Source organism: Trachypithecus francoisi, unplaced genomic scaffold, assembly GCF_009764315.1.
Source record: "Trachypithecus francoisi isolate TF-2019V2 unplaced genomic scaffold, Tfra_2.0 Lachesis_group0, whole genome shotgun sequence".
Lineage (NCBI taxonomy): Eukaryota > Metazoa > Chordata > Mammalia > Primates > Cercopithecidae > Trachypithecus > Trachypithecus francoisi.
This window is the reverse complement of record NW_022681453.1, coordinates 30,628,453-30,647,565: the sequence shown is the minus strand read 5'-3', so window position 1 is coordinate 30,647,565 and position 19,113 is coordinate 30,628,453. Positions and strand designations below refer to the sequence as shown.

Sequence of the window (19,113 nt, the reverse complement as noted above, 5' to 3'; positions counted from 1 at the left end):
AGTGTTCTCTACCTCTGTGTTTACTGGGTACCATTTTAAAGGGCTCTAGATTTGGCTTCTTTTGAACATCTTAGTATTGTTTTTACTAGGCCAGAGTATTCTAGTACAAGGAAATGCTTGTAAGTTCTACAGACCTTAAAAATGTCGGGAACAAGGTATGAAAAACAATTAAGTGGTACTGGGAGATGAAAGAAGCTAGAGATGTTCTACAAAATATATGAAAGGAATTTTTTCTCCCTCTAATTTGACTGCATTGGTCCCAAAGTGGTATTGTATAAAACATCAGAAAAATTTCTACTTTGATAACCTAGGTTTGGGGAGAAATAACAAAAAATCCTTTGATTTTTACAGTGAAGTCTGCATGACCAGTTACATAAAAAAGAAACTAAGTCATCACTTTCTAAAGTGAGAACATTTCATTGTTTCCTCTCAGTGCAACTATTTATTGGTTTTTACTGTAGTCAATCTAGATACTACTTTGCAGACTCTCAGTCTCTTTGTTAAGGCATGAATTTCAGTTTTTAAAATAGCAAGAACTTTAAAACATTACTATAACTTAGGGGACCAGCTCCCTTTTCTTTGTAAGCAGGGAAACTTGACTCTGTGAGGTAAAGTGATGTCTGGAAGCATTTTGAGCCTCTGGTTTTGTTGGAGTCATTTTCCTTTTCTTGGATTTTAGTAAGGATATAATCTCAGATCCAGTTAGAAAGGGAGATCACAATGCCAGGTGTCAAATCCACAAATCAATCCTCTTCTTAATTGCCAAAGTTTGACACATCCCCATGTTTGTCCCAGAAAACTCTAAATGCCCTTTTATTAACAATGGGGAATTAAATTTCCCATATAGACAAATTAACTTCTAAATTATAAGAGAAACATATGTTTAGAAACACATGGGGTAGGATGGGGGTGGGAGGGACCCTTGTTCCAACTTGAAGGTTTCCCAAAGTACTCTCTTCTCTTCTCTTTCTCCTACATATTTTCCACATACTTGTTTTTTTCTGCTTCAACTCATCACCTGGTTATTACCTTCTCTGAAGAATTGGTTTTGGACAGCAACTCTTTAAAAAAGATATCTCTTTATACTAATTACAGTGGAATAGGCTTAAAAAAATAGGTGACTATTGAAATGTATAGTGTTTAAAACCATGTAGCTATTAACTTTATGTTTGGGCGGCGCGTGAAAAGGAGGTGGGGAACTCCTTAGCGGGACTGAAAACTTTATTGTGTTTTAAATAAAAGACTAGCTTAAAAAGAAAAAGATGTGAATTGGCTTAGAGTAAAAAAGATAAATTAATACACTAATGAAAGGAGAGGGAAGACTATATTTTGTAGATAAGCCAAATTTATGGCCTTGTGCATTAACTTTACACACTAAAAACCTACTTCCCAGTTTGTTTAGAGCTTAATATCTTCCTCTTGAATTGGTGATAGCAGTCCTTGGTTTCTCTGTCTCTCTCTCTCTTACATGCACACATGCACACACTGTGTGTCTCCAATTATCTCAGAAGTGACAAAGTAATCTCAAAATAAGTTTAATATTGATTCAAAATAAATATGCACACATATTCACTTTTTTTATGGAAAAAGGGGATAATGCAAAATAGCAAAAATTGTAAACAGAGTTAGAGATTATCTTCATCTAAACCTTAAGCTGACAATTTAAAACACCTTGTGCATAATACAGAAAAAAACTGTCCGTTTGCTTCACTTTCATTCACACTGCTCCCTACGCATGAGAAAGACCAGATGTCTGGTTTCCAGAGTATTAGGCTTTTTCCTTATACTTAAATTTTATTTTTTTTAAGCTTAAAGAAAAACTGTAGCTCCTTCTGATCTTTAGCATTTTACAGTTTAATAATTTCATATAGCAGAAGTGTTTCTGCAGAAAATGAGCTTTGAATATTTATGCATTTGCAACAGTCCACGAATGGCTTTGGAAAAAATTATTTGACTTTCATTTTGAAAACTCAATTTTTCTAAAAAAAACATAAATTCATAGTTTTCATGGAGAAGAGTGGTGGAGTACAATGGAGCATATGGAAAGAACACTGAATTTGGAGAGAAAGGTATGAGTAGATGACATTTCCTTTTCCTTGTCTGATTCCTACTAATTGTAGAAAAAATATACATTATATATGGTATTCCTCCCTTCTTAACAGAAAACAATGTTTGGAAATTCCTGTGTAAAGCTAATTTGCCATGACGAATATAAAGCCCATTAATGGGATATCCAGGTCCCTATGGGAATTTTTTTTTTTAAACAGACACCATGTGGTGCAATCTGTTACAGTCTACAAGGTGGGGGTGGGGAGGGGAGTTCTGGAGGGGCCAGGAATAAAGTCATCTCTGGGAGTTTTTGAGGTATTAACAAAAATAGGAAAAACACTACAGCAGGAGCCTTGGAAATGTCTTTCCTTCTGCCCTTGATCGTAACCCAGGGTGTATTATGTTTATGCTTTTCAAAAATTATTTAGCAAGTCCTCAATTTTGGGGAGAAAAAAACCTGAACCTTTTTGAGATGGTTAGATTGCCATTTGTTTTGTATTTTAATCTAACCTACTGGTGATTTAATTTACAGATCTCAAAGGAAGTGTACGCTCAAATATTTGAGGATGTTAATGTATCAACCACTGTGTAATTTTGGAATGTGCCTACTCGCTTGACACAATATTTTACCATCTAACAAATGTTTAGCCTTTTTTTCACTTGACTAAAGAGAAATAAGTTTCACATTGCTTCATTCACCTTCTTATGTGCATATGCTGGGAAAGATTGGATGTTAAAAAAAAAAAAAACTTCCTCATGTTCCTTTCTACTACATCTAAATCTGTTTACCAATTCAAAGCTGCTAAAAAAACCTGCATTCTCCTGCTAAATCAACTGGATGGCTAGAAACCAAACTGTAATGTAAGAGAAAAAAATTATCAATTTATTTTCATGACAGAACATTCTTGAGAAGGTATAAAATTGTTCTGGTTGCTATGCCAGTTTTCTTTTTTCTTCCTTCCTCTGTCTTCTTTTTTCAAAGGCTTTTAGCTTTTAAGCTGATACTTTTTATAGTTATATAACAGTTCTAATATTTTGTGACATTTTGTATTGTGACACTATAGATGAAATTGTCATCGGACTGACACCCTGTGCTGTTTATTCCTTAATTACAACTGTTAACACTGTAGAGAAGTGTGCTAATCTGCCAGCACATATTATGAAAACAACGTTATTGTTACCCACACCAACACCCACTCAACAGGATATTTCCAAGATGGTAGTTTAAAGGAACTTATCGGCACAATGGACATTTCAATATAGTTGTTGTTGTTGCTGTGTATTTAGCTTTCCCTATTGTCTTCTTTTAAAGACACAAACCAGTTTGAAATTTAAAACAAACATTTCATTGTAATATAGCATAGGTACCCTTTACTAGCAGAGGCTGCCTCTACAGTTGGAAAGTTATAATTTTTTTTTTTTTTTTTTTGTGATCAAGCAGTGGTGGACTGAGGAATCTCAAAGCTGTTTAGGGTTGTGACCCAACGCTTTCTGACTGACAGTTTTTTCAGGAATAATGAAAATAGAAGGAAGCGGGAAGGGAAAGTTTAAAGATGAAAAGACAAGAGTGGGGTTATGTGCATTCACAAGGTTGGCAATCCTTAAATAACCAAGTCAAAATCCAATAACCATTCCCAGCTCTAAAAGGCATCCTTTTTCAAACCAAGTCTGAGTCTTCCTGAAACTGGCTACTTATTGACTGTTTTATAGTTCAGTTCTTTCTGTCTCCAGAACTTTTAGAAGTTTGGTTATCTGTGAGGGACAAAATCCTATGAATTTATTTTCTCATACATTATTTTACTAAAGCAGTTTATTTTAGGTGTCACTGTCTTTTAATTTGTTAAAAGAAACAATAATGGTTAAAAAAAAAAAAGAACCATGTTGATCCTATACGTTGTCCCTAAAAAGTAAGGATTCTAAAAAACTTAAAACCAGAGCCAAGATACCTGATTAGAGGAGAATGATTGTAAATTGTTTTTTTTTTTTTTTTAAAACAACACACACACAACACTGACAATAATTTAATTAATAAAGAGTCCACTTTTTAATATTAGTGTTTAACACGTCTATGGGTTTGGAGGAAAGCAAATTCATGACCTTGAAATAGTAGTAGGTGATAACATGAGACTTGCCAGTAAATTCTCATATCTTCACTGTCACTTAGGAGATAATGGAAGAATATGAACATATTTAATTCCTAAAGTTCCTGCAATAACCTACATACACCTTAACATTCAGCTTTATTAAACAGGCTTTTTGAAACAGCACGTGAAGAAGTCATCGCTATGCCTCATTTTGAATGGTATTTTCTGCTTCATTTTGATTTTCAACAGCAAAAGGATATGGTGCTCTTCCTAAAAGAAACTGTTCCCATTTGGGAATATATTCTTCTACTGATGCCCAGTAACGAGTCTGGAAAAAAAAATTCAAAAGTAAAAAAGCATATCAAGCAATTGAACTTGGCTCTTCATAATAGTCTAAATGTTTATTCACTTAAGTGTGTGTGTGCGTGTATACACACGCACACACACACACATATACGTAGAATGCATTTCCTCTACAGAATATTTTATGTTAATTTTAGAAAAAAATCTGGCTACTTACTAGTGTTAATTTTCAAATTTCTCAGTAAAACCAGAGCCTGGCAGAATTACAGGTTTTAGAATTTTATTGTGATTTTACACGCCCTCTTGTGGCCAACTTCATGATTATTGCCAATAGTATCATTTATGGTGATATAATCATTAAATGTTTTTGTTTAGTATTCCAAATCCCATACCAAATGATTACCCCATACTGAAATTATTACAATGAAATTATTAAACATAAATCATGCTTCAGGATTAACACCAAAGATTTGACCTGGGATGAGATCAGAAACTGAAATATAACTAGTGTGTTATAGCACAGGAATCAGATACATTGGACCCTTGCGTAGGAAATATATATCCACTATAATTTTTCCCCATTTTTATGATGACAAAATGTCAATATAATTTAATCATTTTTAATACAAATAGCTTGGAAGTTGAGATGTTGTATTATTGGTCTGACTGTAGAAGTCTACAGGCTTTAGAAGCTCATGCAACACTGCATGTTGTGTCTAGCTTTGATTTCTTGGGTGACTGCCCTAAGGAGGTCAAAGAGAACTAAACTGCCCAAAGCCCTGTGTCATAGGAGGGCAACTGATATTAGATCATCACTAGCAATCTCATTTTTGGAAATTCAGCCAATGAGTTAGCACTAGAAACACAAAAATACTCACTCCAAACATTAAATACAGCAGTTCTGCAAGTTGAAAATGGTGAGGGATTCTATATGTCTATATATCTATGCATGTGGTCTGAGAAACAGCCTGACATACTTAAAGTAAAGGTCATCCTGCTATGCAAGACTAGTTAAGAAAAATACCATCTGAGGCCCATCGTTGGGAGTTTCCCTGACATTCGCAGTTGGGGTAAATCCCATTGTGTGGGTCCTGTATAGGCCAGAGTAAGGTATTGGAGAATCAGACAAAGAAAAAGACATGTCCAAGATACAACTTTGTACCAGAGTTTTTTGTATCCTTGATCACTGCCTTGTTTTGTTACCCTAGATGACACAGAAAATTGAGGGGAAAATTCTCAGCCTCTAATTTTGAGTCTATTAATCCCCAGGTGGGGAGAAAGCAAAACCTGTATTTGAGAAAGGTCATTAAAAATACAAAATGAAACTATTCTATATGTAGTAAATTCCCATTCATCACAAACGTATTCATATACCAAATATAGTTTATTTTTGCCAACCATCTTCCCAATCTATTCTTGAACTGAACAAAATAAAACAGACAAAAGCCATACTATATTGTATGATAATATGCATTTAATTAGCTCTGGTTAAATTTTTGGTGAAGGGACTAAACTGCTACTTCTAACATCAGCAAGCAGCAAAAGCATTTGAGTTAGGTGTGTTGTCATCTCATGATTTAGTGCACATTGTCTGTTATGGTTTAACAAGATAGTTGTTTCTAAGTGACAAGGTGAAAAGATCCCCATCTTTATAAAATTTCCAATTGCTAAACTTTTAAAAATCAAGATACTTCTCAGTTACCTCCTATGTATAAAGCACAGTACTGTGGACATAAAAAGATCAAACAGGCATATCTTCTTTAATTTACTGAATAAATATATCTGGAAAATACATATAACCATTGTTGAACTTGTAGTGTGCTAGTGATAGATAGAGTCTCTCTTTTTACGTTTGTTCCTTAAGATGCTCACCTCAAGAGAAACCACCTCAGGCCGTGGAAGTGGGTGAATCCTGGTCTGTAGTGACTTTTCTGCTGCTTCCATATCCTGTAACAGATATCGGCATTTTATATTCAAGTGGATTTACATAAAACAAATGGCACCTGTACAAACAATATCTATATCCCGAATCTCTCACCTCCACTCTTCTCTGGATATAGTTTGAATGGATGGAGGCACACCACGGTAGGAAAACTGATCATTGTTCAATTAATCCATTTCAGATAAAGAATACAGCATTTCTTATTTTGAAATAGAGGTGGGGGAGGTGGTACTTCTAAGTTCTGCCTTTTCACTTTTGAATAGCTAGTAAATGTCAGTAATTCATGCAAAAAGAGTGTCTTATAATAGTGTTCAGCACGTTAATGTAGCTCTTACATCACTAAAAGCAGCCAGAAGGATAAAATAATAAAATATTCAGATACAAAAACAGTCAGATACTCAGACCCACCCTGTGCTAATCTTAAAAGTGAAGAGTTCTAGTCTCTCCAGAAGATGTAAATAGTGTATCAATGGCACACATTTCATTTGTTCAATGTTCAATTAAAACAGTTATATGTATGCAAATATTCCATATATTTAATGGAAGCTCAGTGAGGTACCTCAGTACTTAATGACAAGAACCTTTTCATTATACTATCTAGATTTTTTTAGTACTAACTTTCTAAGCTAATTTCAATGGCAAGTTTTATTGCTAGCTAGTATGTCATTCAGCTGAAAGTATTCAAGCACCATGCTTTAATGTGTAGTTTTACTTGTAGATATGTGTATTTTTCTCTTATAGTTGTAAAAACACTAAGGTAACTAAACTTAATTCATACCCTGGTAAATATTCTTATTTTTATATATACATGAAGTAAATGCCCAGAAATGCAGGATTCCACAAATTTTTAGTGAAACACTTGAGCATTGTCTAATAAACGCTCCCAAAATCAGCACCCATGTTGTCTTGTGCCCACTTATGTCTGTCAAGTTCACAGTGGCCTTGGTCACAGGCCATATAAATTTTGTCTCTCTGTTGAGCTTAGTGAGTTGATAGAAAAGAGAAAGTTATCTGATTCCTGTACAAGCATTGGAGCAGTCTAAGTAGAGGGCTGTTGGACAGACGGAGAGAGATGGAAAAGGGCGTGGGAGTGGGGTGTGAAGAAGCCAATGCTGAACAGGAGAAAAGAGATAGCAGATGGTAGCGGCGGGAGCAAGGAATGGGTGTGAAATGTAAAAGGGAAAAACAGGAAATTCCCTAAAGGGACTCCCCAAAGTTGCACAACCATTAATGCACCTGCTGTCTGGAGGAAGGTGATTTGAAGGAAAAAAGCCATGAATTTAGGGAAAAAAGCTGATTTTTAGCATGTCTATCCCATACCAGAAATTTTTAGCTAAGATGCATGCTAAAGAGGTTTTGATGCTGATGCTATGACAGATACAGAAGCCTAATAACTTTTGTGTGATCACACTGAGATGTTACAAGGTCCTGGAAAAATGTTTTTTACCTTTATAAATCAAATAAACACAAATAAAATAATCACAAGTCCAATTATGGTCATTACTCGAAGAAGTTATAAGATTATTGTTAGTGGCAGATCTTGGTGCCACTAGCATTGTAGACAATATTATAAACATTTTTCTTGAAGACCAGAAAATAAGGATATTTAATATCTCTTATAGGAGAGCAGATTTCTAAATGGGAAAGCAGATACAAGTAGGAGACATATGGCCTGGTAAAGCAGGCCTATGGTTAAACACTTGACTGTTATCTCTGCAGTATTTTGACTATAAATTATCAGGCCTCTGAAAAACTTATTCCTTAGCTTAAGAGATATTTGCTTTCTTAGAAGACATGCTCACCTCTGATTCCTACTTTTCTTTCCCTTTGGCTATCTAATTTTTCTCCCCTTATTCCTAAGGGTGAGCTTTCTTAAGATCTGTGGCAGCTGTTCTCATATTTTTTTTTACCTTCTCTCTCTCAAGACTGTGTCCTATCTAGCTAGCTTCAGTAACTTTTACTGTAGAGGCATGGCTAACCTTTCTTCCTAGCCCTTATTTCTCAACCAAATGAAACTAAGCTCATCTTATTCCTACAGGATATAATGAATGAAAAATAGTAGGAATTCTCTTCCCTCAGATACCTATGCTCTATACTCTATCTTTAACTCTTCTTACACCTGCCATTTAAATTTTCAAAAGTCTATAAATTGTTCTTTCAGGATATCTCTCCTAGCCTTTCCATTTCATTCCCAATGCTATGGCCTTATTATTACACTTATTCATTCAACAAATACTTGAGGAGTACTTACTGTATGATGCATGCCTACAGTATGTCTCGTTTTACTTTCATCCATACCTAAGAGGGGATCAATTCATTTTTCTAAAGAACTACTTTGCATATGTCTTTCCCTAGACTTAAAAAATCATCAGTACCCACTACATAGAGGATGAAGTGTACCCACTCTATGTACCCAGTACATAGAGGATGAACTACATAGAGGATGAATTCCTTAGTCTGACTGAAAACAAACAAACAAACAACTTTGCAATTTGATCCTAGCCTTCTGTAGCCAGTTATACCCTAATACTTCCACATAAGAACCTTTCCTTTGATTATATACTACCAGAAGGTAAGGACTGTGTCCCATACAACCTTTATGCATCTGAGTATCTCACAAAGTGCAGGGCGTGTACTAGGCATTAAATATTCATTAAATGAATACATAAGATGTAAAAGTTTCCTGATTATAAACCAAAACTTTTTTTAAAAAAAGGTACCCGAGGCAGGCAGAGGGAAAGGAAAAAGGGGGGTGAAAAGGGAGGCGACACTTACTTGACTATACATTGTTCCCTTGTCTTATAGACTTGCCACTAGAACATTTAAAATTTTATATAGTTGTAGGACAAATAAAAAAGCAATTCCCTCCAAATTGGAAACTAAATGTGACAAATCTAACTATTATGTAGTTTGTGGTATAACCACACAGAGAAGAGCTACATCAAGTATTCTCGGAACACAGTATTGACTGGACACCCTTTGTGGGGGTATACCCTGGGGACAAAAGAAATTGTAAAAGTTATCTTACTGAAAACCATTCTCAGTAATCATATTATTGGTGATAGCCATGTCTGTATCATAGAATAATTCTTTGGAAACAGATTTTCGGGTGTTAGAAAAAGAAGGTAGATGCATAAGATCAGCGATTTTAAGTTAAATCTTCAATTGTGTAATTGAATTGGAGATACTGTTATGAGCTCTTGATGTATTTTATTTTAAACAATAACAACAAAACAAGTTGCAATAAGCATTCTTAGTACCCAGATTGAGGGCTCTAAATATATTTCCTGCCAAAAGGAACCAGGGTTTCTTGGAGCAATGGCCAATTCCAGGTCTGGGCAGCAAAAGCACCTAATGAGCCTGGAATAACTCATTACATCATAAAGAAAGGAAACTATCAAAGACTGTTAGGATAATGTCAAAGACATTCAGGAGTTAACTTGAAGAGGCTTCAAGTAAACTTCATAGTAAAAATGGGACACATAAGGCATAAATAAGAATAAAAATTGCAAGGGATCGAAACATTTCAAATCCCAGATAAACTAAAAACAAAATACCACCTTATTCGTCACCATTAGAGGATGCCAGAGAACCAAACTATGATTTTGAAAGCTATAGAGAAAGAGTCCAGAAGTCATCATACCTTTTCCTACATGAACTATACTTCAGTGTAACCACATAAAGGAGAGGAAGATTCTCTTTCATATAAATAACAAGCAATTGAAAGAGAAGGAATAAAAGAATTTGAATATTCTTTTTTCAACCTCTAATGAATATATCTAGGCAATGATCATCAATGACTGCCAACATTCCAAAATGAGAGACAGCCAGGAATTATGGAAATGTTCTTCCCCCAAACAATGAACCTGAATCTGATCCAGCCTCTAGAACTTCACTCCTCATATGATAGCCATTAGCCTCATGTGGCTATTGAGCACTTAAAATGTAGTAAGTCCAAATTAAGATTGCTGTAAGTGCAAAACATATACTGAATTCGGAAGGCTTGGTAAGAAAAAGAATATGGGATATTTAATTACATTTGGTAGAAACATTTGAAATAATATTTTGTATATACCTCATGAAAATGTTATTAACATTAATTTCATGTTTCTTTTGACTTTGTTAAAAGTGATTACTAGAAAATTTTAATTACATACGTGCTCACAGTATACTTTTTTTTTTTTTTGAGATGGAGTCTTGCTCTGTCACCCGGGCTGGAGTGCTGTGGCCAGATCTCAGCTCACTGCAAGCTCCGCCTCCCGGGTTTACGCTATTCTCCTGCCTCAGCCTCCGGAGTAGCTGGGACTACAGGCGCCCGCCACCTCGCCCGGCTAATTTTTTTTTTTTTTGTATTTTTAGTAGAGACGGGGTTTCACCGTGTTAGCCAGGATGGTCTCGATCTCCTGACCTCGTGATCCGCCCGTCTCGGCCTCCCAACACAGTATACTTCTGTTGGACAGCACAGCTCTAGATCAATTTATAGGAATTACAGAGAATACAGGAACATGCAAAATGATACGTCAGAGATGTAATTAGCAATATCCAAACTGAGAAACGCATAGGACAAATGACCTAATTCCTTTAACACATAAATTAAAACTGGATGAAAAGGTCAGGGGGTACTTTTAGAGACATATCAATCAATTACAATGTTGGATTTTATTTGGATTCTCATCCAAACAAATGTAAACATGCCTACAGATTTATCAGAGAAATGTGAACTCTGAATATTTGAGGAATTAGTAGTAATTTCTTATTGATAACAGTATTGTGATTTTGCTTAAAATAGTAAAATAGTCCTTATCAAATTTAATGATATACACTGAAAAAATACAGATATATTCAGAAATAGCTAAGGGTGAAACAATATGATTTCTGGAGAATACCTTCAAAATAATCTCAGTGGTTGGGGAAGGGGATGAGGTATATAGATGAAGCAAGATTGGCCATGTTTCGATAATTATTGAATCTGGGTAATAAGCACATGTAAGTACATTCTTCCATTCCCTTTTCTATATAGGCTTGAAACTCTTTTAACAACTAAAAAACAAGTTCCCAGTGTGGATGATGGTATAAATGTTACTCTATGGCAGAACTGAGAAGGCTATGTTTAAATGAGTTGATTCATGATTAGGAAAGGTAAAATATGAGCACAGAAAGTCACATGCTGAGATCTCTTTCTCTCCCTATCCCTATACATGCCACTTCCTCCAAAACTTGAAATCTAATACCTCACTATAAATATATACAGTGAACCCAGCTATGGCCAGGCTGGTTTTAATCTTTTAAGCTGCTGGAGGGCCAATTTCTGGGATATGAAAAATAAGATACTAAAGCACGAGATACAGGGTCATTGGTACAGGAACATGCAAGCATTTATTAAACGTATTCTTCAAGGAATTGGAGGTGAGAAATGTAAGAAGGAAAGAAGAGAGATAGGGTCCTGTAAGTCACCGACCATCTTGGGTGGCAGTTTGTTGAAGTCCCTGTTTAACTGCCAACTGCCCCATGAAGGCTTCCAGGGTGTTCTTCCGTGGAAGCATTCTCTCACCGGCTGCAGCACTTTCTCATTCTTTCTCACCCCGGAGTGTTTGTCCAGCTTACTCATGAGCTTACTCTTGAGATGATGTTGACTTACAGAATTGCCTTTTTTTTTTTTTTCTTTGAGATGGAGTCTCACTCTGTCGTCAGGCTGGAGTGCAGTGGCACGATCTCGCTCACGGCAACCCCCCAGCTTCCCGGGTTCAAGCAATTCTCCTGCCTCAGCTTCCTGAGTAGCTGGGACTACAGGCACACACCACCACACCCAGCTAATTTTTTGTATTTTTAGTAGAGACGGGGTTTCACCATGTTGGCCAGGATGGTCTTGATCTCGTGATCCGCCTACCTCAGCCTCCCAAAGTGCTGGGATTACAGGCGTGAGCCACCGCATCTGGCCCAACTTATAGAATAGCCTTTCTAGATAAAACTAAATTTTATGGTAGGTACATGGGGAGAGATGTCAGCTTACATTGTGGCAGTATTTATAGAAACACAATTTTCTCTTTCTCTTCCAAATCTATACCAATTCTGTTATGTTCTTAAAAGGCAGATAAATTCCATTTTACTAATACTAACAGGGAAAAATCACCCACCCTGTGTTTTCAAAGTTCACTATCTTTTATGATAGTTACTGACTGAAGCCTATTCTTCACTACCTACATTCATATCTATTCATTTACTAATATGTGCAAATACTTGATGGAATTGGTTTCTTCCTCACTGCTCCTTTATAAAATACATTCTTTGATATTTTATATTCTTGCTATTTTCCAAAGGAATTTACAGACATTGAGTTCAAGGTGAATTCTGTTGGAACTTACTTAAATCTAAAAATAATTTTGTGTTTTTAAATTTTATGTGTAATTTTTACAAAGACTCAATTCAGAGGGTATGTGTAACAGCTGACTTTAAAAAAACAATAGTTTCTCTAGTCAGGATTAAGGCACATGTTTCCCTGTAAGTTTTCTTTTTAAATCTTCCATTTCAGAGTAATAACTGTCTTTACACCAATCACGCAAACCCCTTGTTAAGATCATTCCCAAGTATTTTAGAATTCTTTGCTAATGTGAATGTAATTTCTTATATTTTCCAGTTGTATACCTAGAATTACTATTGATTTTTGTATCTTTTATCCATCAATTTCACTTAACTCATATTATACTACTTTCAGAACAAATTTGGCTTTTTAAAGTATATAACCATATCATTCCAAAATGCTAGTGTTATACTGTCCTTTTCAAAAGTGAAAGCTCATTCCTTTTTAATGTTCATTATATTGGTCAGAAGATCTAAATAAGGTCAAGTAATGGATGTTAATAGAGGTCATCCATATTTTGTACTCTTAGTACAGAAATGCTTTCAAGTTTTATTGGAACCATTTTTAAAGTGTAGCTGTACTTCTGAAGTACCTATCCTAGATGTAACTTAACCTGTCCTGAACAAGTGGTATCAGGAGTAATTGCCCTATGGTTTCCTCATCTTTAAATTAAGGAATTAGCCCAGATCAGTGGTTTTTCACAGTTCTTTAAAGCCACAGCTGGGCAGTCAAGGAAAGACTGAACAGGTGGGGCTTTGACCCAAAGCAGGTCCACTTCTATCTATTTTAACATGAAAACAAGTTTTAATGCTAAAAAAATTAAATACCTTTAGATGAGAATCGAATCTAATATACATATTTTTAAAGTGTCTACCAACTCAAAATTCTGAAATCAAGTCTTATTTATTTATTTTTCCCCAGACACAGAGTCTCACTCTGTCACTCAGGCTGCAAGTACAGTGACTACGGTGCATGGTCATAGCTCACTGTAACCTTGAATTCCTGGGCTCCAGGGAATCTCGTGCCACAGCCTCCCAAGCAGCTGGGACTACAGGCATGCACCACCATGTCCAGCTAATTTTTAAACTCTTTTTTAGAGACAGGGTCTTGCTGTGTTGCTCAGGCTGGACCTGAACTCCTGGGCTCAAGTGATCCTCCTGCCTTGGCCTCCCCAAGTATAATCCAAAGATTATAGGCATGAGCCACTGTGCCTGGCTTAGTCTCATTTATTTTACTTTCATAATGACTTCTATGGTAGAACCACTAAAATTCTTTCAAAAGTTTAAAAACATATGAGGGAAAGTAGGATTTGAAAAATTGCATATGCAATAACTCAAGGAATGCAAAAAAAGAGAAGAGGCAGCATCTCTAGCAGCAAGCACTGTGTTTGTGATATAATAGGTGCTCAATAAATGTTTACTGAAGTACTCAAAGAAAATATACAAAAATATATTAATTTTAGATCAGCGGGATGATATGGAAGGTATGCTATTTCGTCTTCTTTACCCTTTAATTTTTTTTTCTTTTACAGTGGGAATATTTCACTTTGATAATCAGGGGAAAAATATCATACCAAATTGAAGTTTCTCATAACTGTGAAACCAGGCTCATTATGTTCCTTATATATGTATGACTATGATTTCTTAGCTACCCTTCTGAACTCTATTCTCTCCATTTTTGAAATCATCTTGCATCTAAACAGCAAATGAATCTTCCTTAAATACCCACTCATTTATTTCTTATATAAGTCTATATTTTTCTTTTGCGTAGTCATTTTCAGTACTGAATTATGTCTATACATCAAGTCTCAACTTCTTTGGTCCGATAACACATATCCAACCTTGTTTCCTGTGAATTTCTAAGCTAGTTAGTCACACTCCCAGGATCATTAACAGGGTCATTCAGTCTACTGGTCTTGGCTCTTTTGTAAGAATCCAACAGTATGCCTGGCCTTCTGCCTATTCAAATACAGGCTAGGCTTAGCTTCTTCTTTGAGACCTTTTTGAATATTCTAGCTCTCAAAAATTTTTTAAATTCTTATTTCTGTAGTCCTGACTCTATTCTATGTAATTTAATGTTTGATCACACAAAGTCTCTGGGTTCTTGATATCAAGAGCTCTGATATATACCTACCTTGTTGTCCCTACTTTCTGCCCAGAACTAGCTCAACAGTAAGGACCCTCTAAGCATTCATCAAATACTTGCTCATTAAAAGGAAAATGCTTGAAAACTAAATATCATATCACGTGCTGCAGGTAGGTAGCAATTAAGCCTTCTAATTTAGTTTTTCTAACTTTTCAGAGCAAATTCCAGATTATCCTATATATTTCCATTTAAAAATAAATATTGCTAACACCATTGGGCAAGTAAGACATATGGCAATATAGAATGCTTTGGTAGCACTATGGCTGTGACTTAAATTACTGTGGATCAAACTGCCAGAAGCTGAGAAGATAACTGAATTTTCCTCTTCCTTTATCCTCTAGTGAGGACAGAAGATAACTATATCATGCCTATCGATGAAAATATTTAACAATAAAAAACTGAAAACACTGCTTTATAACTTAAATAATATAGTCTTACTACCAAATGTTTTAGTCATAGGATCTCTTGGAAGCTTGAATGGAAGCAAACTTTAGGGTTTTAATTATGGATGAAGCCATACAATTCTGGAAGCAAAGTATAACAAGCAGCCAAAAATGTTACACATATGATTCTACTCCAAATGGGCACATTGGCCAAATGGTGAGGCCCCGCACAATCATACACTTTGACCACTCCTCCATATCCATCAAGAGGGAGCTGGGAAATCTGTTATCATAGATATGAATTCTGTGTGTTTGCCTAGTCAGGCAAAATCAAATTGTTCTTGTTTTTATGATGTTTGATAGTTGTGAGTTGGCTCTCAATAGCTTATAGGTACTTTACAGCCTTTCAGGATTTCCTTTCAAATAAAAGAAGATGAAAGATGGCAAGGTACATCTTCCATTTCTTACTTCTTGCAAAAGGGTGACCTTACAATTCCTTCTGTAGTCATTGATTTTCTAGTTGATTGCAAACAAAGTTCAATTTTTTTTTAATTTAAAAAAATGAGGATACATATGTTACTTATCTAACTGACATGGGCTTTAAAAAAAGATGCTGCTTTAGTAATTCTACTTATTACTCAGAACCAATAAATTATATAAATCAATATTATGAAACTTACCTAAAAGATTTTTGAGAAGGTGGGATAAATCTCTGTATTCAAGTCATGGAAACTTACCTTTAAAAGACTAAGGTTCCTTTTAAAAGCAGTCTCAACTGTTTGGAGTTGAGATGCCTTTTCTGTATGTTGATCACCCAATTTATTCTCCATTTGTTGAAGTAACATTAATCTTTGTGATACTCTAGAAGAAAATGAAGATTATATAGAGTTAAAAAATTAAAAGCAAACATTTTACTACTTGACCAATATAAAAAATTCATTTCTTAATAACACCTCACTTCAACTCTAACCTATTCTGAAAGTAAATTACTATGTCAACTAATAAGACAGTGAAAAATCTGAGGTAGTTCAATAAGTCTTAAGTCAATCTGGTTAAAATCATTTTTATTTTCATTAACATATTCTTTATATATGCCATAAGTACATACTTCTGTTTTTTTAGCCTCTCTGGTCTTTTGAAATTATTTTAGAATGTTGAAGATATGTTTTAATTTTTGGTGAAAATGCAAACTGTAATACATATCCCTTTGTACACATAGTTATATATACCTCCCGACACACATACATTGATATAACTTGCTATATGAAACCTTCTGCTTAACACTTCAGTACCCCTGAATCTCATGTTACACATTTAGAATTGTGCTAAACTTCCATATGTTTGAAGAAGCAATAAAAATATTTTTTCCCTCTTTTTCCAAGAGAAAGATGATGGTTTGATATATGAGTGAGAGGCTGTGTGTATGTATGCATACTCACAACAAGGTAAAACAGTAATTGAAGAAAGATGTAAAAAATTACAAGTAAATATCTTCAAACTACTTTGTTACATATAATATACTTTAAAAGTTTCTTGCTGGTCAAATGCTTATTTTATACATTTTTGTTCTTTTTAAGACAATATGTCAGATGATTAAAAGATACATAAGTTGGTATACACAACAGTCAAACTGTTTCCCAAATACTTGTGGAGGTTCTCAAGAAACACTGTGTTTCATCAGGCTGTCTTAAAGGTGGAATTAAAATCCCAAGTCTATGAATAGTCAATTTTTTGGTAAGGAAAGTATCTTAGGAGCCAAGGAAAGAATGTCTGGTAATTAATTAAAGAAAAGGAAAACCTGAAAGCTCACAGAGAGAGGAGGAAAAGAGTGAATAATACAAAACAAAGAGCAGGACTGGCTACACAATTTGAGGGTCCAGTCCAAAATGATACAAGACAATGGCACGAGAGCATTAAACAAAATGCAGGACCTGTGACTGTATATTAAGTCATATACCCATGAGGCCAGTCCTGGGTAAGAGGTTTAGAGAAGCCCATTAAATACCAATGTGGAGCCTAGAAGGGGTGGGAGGAGGGGCAAATTTATCTATATATTACTTACAAAGAGTAAAAATACATAGAACATACCTTTTAATCTTGCTTATTCATAAGAAACAAGGACATTCCCTAACACTAAAACCTCTTAAGCGTCAGAAAATTAAAATGACATGCTTTCAAATTTTTAAGTCATCCTGTATATACAATATTTCACTAACAAAGCTAGTTCAATTTCTATATCTGAATCATCCTTTTAAAAAAAACTTACATTTCTTCATGTCTTTTAGAAAGGCGAAGTTCTTGAGCAAACAAGGAAGTCATCTTTAATCAAAGCTGTCATAAAGAATAAAAACATTTAAAGTTACTTCTACCACATGTCCTCAGCTTTGCAACATTTGATTATTTTAGTAGCTTAATCCATTGGTTCTCTCAGAAGAGAAAAGAAAACTTAAGATGTAATAATGTATAAAATGAAAGGACGCAATTAAACACATTTTTATTCAGCATGCCAGATACATCTAAGTACACTGTGAATTAGGTAAACCCAACATATTTCGTATTGTCTCCTCTTTTCTTTCTAGACTCTAACCTTAATCAGAATTAAAAACAAACAAGCAGCTGGTACTAAGACTAGTAAACGTTTTATTGCATCAACAGAAAAAAAATCCGCTCTGTAAAATTCAACACAGGAACACCATCGCTTATGCATGTGCAAACACACATAGACAGAAAGGCAGGCAAACAAGTATGAGAACCAACTGGAAATTCAAGGTCTTTCCTTTATTGGAAGAGTGCCCAGTTCTACCATCTCTCTTCTAAATAGGAAATTACTTTTCATGCGTAACTGTGAGGAAAAGCACAATTAGATAGATACCTTCCCCTTCCCCTGGCTGCTCAGCACTCTCATTTGTGGAGTGTAGGAAAGCCCATTTTCATGGCACACTTTACACAACGAGCAAGCTCACCTTGGCTAAAGATATTGGACCGATACAGACAGAGGTCTAGTGAAATGCTTTGAAGGCCTCCGAAACTGCAGACAACTCATCTGGTTGGGCTTATAAGCTGAAAGTGCTTGCCCTAAGGGAGAAAAAGAGGAATAAAATTCCTTCCTGAAATGAAGCTTTCCTAAATTTTATGAAATTAAACATCTGTGCACTCTATAAAGATTGTCTAAAGATTGACACACCGCCCGAGTGTCCAGCACCGCTAGAAATCCCACGCCTATTGAGTGTAGGGCGCTGAACCCGGCCAAGGAAAACGGAAACACCGCCCTGCCCTCATTAGGTTTCCTCCTCTAGGCGTGGCGGCCTTTCCTTCAGCACCGCGGACAGCAATCGCTCACAGGCCCGCCCTCCAGGGTCTAATTACAGATATTTTCAGCTAACATCACCGCAGGCCAATCCTCGCCGCCTTCCCCTCGGTTTCCTTTTGCAACAAGGCCAATTAACACAGCGCCAAGGGAATCCCGGAAAGTCGGTTCATGGTAACTTTTCTGTGAGGCCCGCTATCAGCACTTCAGACAAAACCAAATTAAATTCTCCCTTAGAACCGAAGATCCGCACCTTCTCTGAGTCATCTGCTCTCCGGCCGCCCCAATTCCCGCTTATACCCAAAGGACTCATGAACCTTCCTCATCAACCTGGCTCTTTACGTTAACAACATCCTCCCCAGCGGCCCTGCGCCCCTGCGCAACCGTCAGGCAGTCAGGGCACCCACCCACGGTCCGACTCCACTCACCGAGCCCGCCTCTGAGCCCTTCCGGGAAGGCACCAGCTACTGCGCCGACGCCGGGGCCTTAGCGCAGGCCAGGGCGTGGTCACGTTGCCATATTTGCGCACGCGCGGCGCGCGG

General features: G+C 36.0%; 1 protein-coding gene across 3 annotated transcripts; it reads right to left on the bottom strand.

Moving 5' to 3' along the window:
* Positions 1-1,541: 1,541 nt before the first annotated feature.
* Positions 1,542-19,097, bottom strand: CUNH3orf14 (chromosome unknown C3orf14 homolog). Of its 3 annotated transcripts, none has more exons than XM_033210303.1 (6): positions 18,825-19,012; positions 18,228-18,339; positions 17,531-17,595; positions 16,002-16,125; positions 6,309-6,383; positions 1,542-4,461 (listed from the first exon to the last, which is right to left on the bottom strand). In XM_033210303.1, exons 3-6 carry the CDS (start codon positions 17,581-17,583, stop codon positions 4,333-4,335), a joined length of 381 nt encoding a protein of 126 aa, XP_033066194.1. In that variant the 5' UTR covers positions 17,584-17,595; positions 18,228-18,339; positions 18,825-19,012; the 3' UTR covers positions 1,542-4,332. The 3 variants fall into 3 exon arrangements, with proteins under 3 accessions (XP_033066194.1, XP_033066195.1, XP_033066193.1); XM_033210302.1 differs by having other exon boundaries at positions 4,068-4,461; positions 19,000-19,097; XM_033210304.1 differs by lacking the exon at positions 18,228-18,339 and having other exon boundaries at positions 19,000-19,054.
* Positions 19,098-19,113: the final 16 nt, after the last annotated feature.

Coding starts and splice junctions, on each gene's coding strand:
- CUNH3orf14 (XM_033210302.1), bottom strand. CDS start 17,583: ATGACTTCCTTGTTTGCTCAAGAACTTCGCCTTTCTAAAAGACATGAA. Junction 16,126..17,530: donor TCTAAAAGACATGAAGAAAT/GTAAGTTTTTTT, acceptor ATTTTCTTCTAG/AGTATCACAAAGATTAATGT. Junction 6,384..16,001: donor GGAACCTTAGTCTTTTAAAG/GTAAGTTTCCAT, acceptor TATCTGTTACAG/GATATGGAAGCAGCAGAAAA.